Raw genomic sequence first — 3,357 nt, 5'->3', positions numbered from 1 at the left:
AGCCTCAATGACAACTCAACATAAACTTAGTGTGTCATTGTGCCACATAAACCTATGATCGTAACACTAAAGGCACAACCCAGTTTCTTGGCGAAACTGGATTAAATCCCTAAGCCCTTAATAAGCTGTACACCTAAGACTCCAACCCCCTTATGTTAAGTTTATATAGATGATGTCTATTTCTTCCAGTTGTATAATTCAAGTTAAAGTGAAACCGCGTTCGCAGCAAAACTCCCATAACTCCCAAACCCTGTTAACAATTCACAGGTTTTTGCGTGCAACATAGAATTTCTGACTTGCACGTGTTCCACCCCGCTTTCTTATCTTCAAACCCTCCTCCCGTCCGAATTAACAGACATCTCAGTCTTGGCTACTTCAAGAATGCAGTTGATTGCCACCATCAATCCAGACAACCTCACATAATGGATCCAATCCTCAACCTTCAACATATCATTCATCATGGATCAAAACTTCATTAATTTATTCAATGTACACTCATTTTCAAATGCCATCAGCACCGCGTGTCCACCAGCTGTAAGCTCACCCGCCATGTCGCACTTTGAATCAACTCTTAATCAAACTCGGTCACCTTCCTCCGATTGGCTCGTCGCCTGGATTTAGACAAGACATCATCAAATTTAATTCAAATTGTCCAGCCAAGATGCAGATGCTCACAAAGGTAAGCAACTTCACCCGTCTTAGCAGATGTCTCTATTGCAATACAATCCATTTATTCACAGTCCTTGTTGGTTTAGTTTGAGTCCAAGTCCAATAGGGTCAAATCAATTGCTTTCCACCCCAAGCTTACCCTTTTACTATTAGCAGCATCACTTCATTCAGGAAGTATCCAAATGTGGAACTTTCAGATGGTAACATGAGTCAAACAATTTGACAAACACAATGGTTCGCTTTGATAACTCATATAAATGAAGTAGCTGTTTGATTGTGTATTGATCTTGCGACTTTCAGGTCCGGTTTGGGGGATTGCCTTTCATCCAAGTAAACCACTATTTGTGTCAGGTGGAGATGACTACAAAACCAAGGTCAATTCATGCTTTATAGCATTCTCAAATTCTTTTGATATTCCATCAATGCTTGAATATTGAATTTATTTGGTAGTACAGGTCTGGAATTGCAAACAACAACGGTGTTTGTTTACCTTACATGGTCATCTTGATTCCGTTTGATCAGGCTCATTTCATCGTAAACATCCATGGATCCCTTCTGCCTCTGATGACCAGACAATTTGTATATGGAATTGGCAATCTCATCAATGTAGTGCTACCTTGACCGGTCATGAGTAAGTAGTAACTCACTCATAGACTTGCGACTTCTTTGGTTATTGAATTTGTGTTTGTCGATTTGTAGTCATTACATTATGTGTGCCGAGTGTCATCCCGAAGACAACTACACCCTATCTTGTTCAATGGACCAAACGTAAGTGTGTCATTCTATCTCTCAAAACCGATCATACTCTCTTATCATTTTCCTTAGCCTCCGTGTATGGGACAGCGCCGGTCTTCAAAAGAAAACTACAATGGTTCAGCCTATGTCATTCGAAGACCAGGTCCAACATGCAAATTCAGGCCAAGCAGAACTGTTTGGTGATAAGGGTGTGGTGGTCAAATACGTCCTCAAGTGTCACGATTGTGGTGTGATTTGGGCGACTTTCCGTCCTACTTTACCAGTAATCAAAGAAGCTCTTAAGATCAATGAACAAGGTAAAGAACCAGCCATAGCGAACGGACAGGAATCTTCAACATTGATTGAACAACAAACAACCGCGGATGAAAAAGAACGAGCCGTCAAAAAGGAACAGCAAGTTCGGATATACAGAACCCACAGTCCAAAAGACCAGTCACTGGAGAGGGCTCCTCTTGAATCGAATGGAGGCTCATCACGTGCCTAGGAAGTGACAAAAATGCCCAAAACACAAAAGAATAGTGTTGATGTACGTGCTGATTATTGATGGTCGGCTTCAAAGCTTCTTTTTTCATTACACAGAAATCAATGGTCTGATCTCAACTCAACATAGCATATTTTCCTGAATTGATCCTTGATTTTTTGCTTTCAAAATCAGATTTTCTTCATTTGGTAAAAGATGAAGAAGAAAAAGAAAAATTCAAACCTGAAGAAGAAATAACTCAAAGGGAGAAAAGCAGGACGGAAGAACAAACAGCATCTGATCAAATCGACTCAGAAAACCATTGAGAGGTAGGGTACTCCAAAATGATACAATTACAGAACTTAATTGAGTCATTGAGTTGAATCAGAAGAAATGATAAATGAAAAAGGTAGAATTAAAATTGAAAGAGATGAGTTGATTAAGAAATCAAAGAAAAGGTTTGAAAGGAATGAAAAAGTGGAATTGAAATCGTATGGATCAAAACTTGAAGACATCAAATTAATTATCAAAAGATAAAAAATCTAAAGAGAAATTCAATTTGAAAGTGATCGAAACCAAATCAAATAATTTAAAACAATTTGAACTGATCAGAGTTAGATTGAGTTAGAAGTTTTAGAATGTGCTTGGATACCTATAGATAATTATGTGGGTGACATTAAAGCGGGTGACATCAAAGCTTTACTTGAACCTGAGTTTACTTGGTTAGATGATATGACTTATGAAGATTGGGAAAGCAAAATCTTCTTATTTTTTGTCTCTCTTTTTCCCTAAAACACCAAGAAGCTTGCTGATTTAAATAGGCCATTGCTATTTGCAGCCCACAAGAAAACCATGTAGGCGCTGCCAAAACAGCGCCTGCATGGGTGTTTCCCACGAAAAAGTGCCTACATTTATGATGTAGGCGCTGAAAACCATCTAAAATGACGCCTACATGATAAACAACCCATGTAGGCATCATTTGGTTACGCCTACATTCAAAATTTCAGAATGTAGGTGTAATTTTCGAGCACCTACATATCTAATTTGAAATGTAGGCGCTATTTTTGAGCGCCTACATTCAATTTTCAACTCATATAAGCGCCTACATGCAGTCTTGCATATGTAGGCGCTCCGAACACAACACCTACAACTCCAGACTGGTCTGACGGCTAATGAAGAAGAAGTTTCAAGTTAAAATGAGAGTATTGGAAGACAGAAAAAGCAGTTCAGAGTTGAAATGAGTGTATCAGAAGATGGAAAAAGCAGCTTGGAGTTGAAATGAGTGTTTTGGAAGACGGAAAAATCAGTTAAGCGTATTGGAAGATGAATATGCTCTTTTCAACTCTGAAGTGAGCGTATCAGAAGACATAAATAGCAGTTCAGAGTTGAAATAATTTACTACTTTTTCCGTCTTCTGATACACTCATTTTGACTCTGGAGTGACTTTTCCGTCTTCTGATACACTGATTTTG

At 38.8% G+C, this 3,357-nt stretch overlaps 1 protein-coding gene across 1 annotated transcript; it reads left to right on the top strand.

Moving 5' to 3' along the window:
• Positions 1–487: 487 nt before the first annotated feature.
• MELLADRAFT_95829 (uncharacterized protein) lies at positions 488–1,909 on the top strand (the record flags this gene model as incomplete). Its single annotated transcript, XM_007407293.1, has 8 exons — positions 488–534; positions 622–679; positions 756–869; positions 936–1,043; positions 1,125–1,149; positions 1,192–1,300; positions 1,369–1,437; positions 1,495–1,909. The coding sequence occupies 8 exons, from the start codon at positions 488–490 to the stop codon at positions 1,907–1,909; spliced, it is 945 nt and encodes a 314-aa protein (XP_007407355.1).
• Between the last annotated feature and the right edge of the window lie 1,448 nt (positions 1,910–3,357).

The sequence above is a fragment of the Melampsora larici-populina genome (assembly GCF_000204055.1).
Source record: "Melampsora larici-populina 98AG31 unplaced genomic scaffold MELLAscaffold_8, whole genome shotgun sequence".
In the NCBI taxonomy this organism is placed as follows: Eukaryota; Fungi; Basidiomycota; class Pucciniomycetes; order Pucciniales; family Melampsoraceae; genus Melampsora; species Melampsora laricis-populina.
Note: the sequence above shows the minus strand (reverse complement) of the source record. Positions and strands in the feature narration are given on the sequence as shown.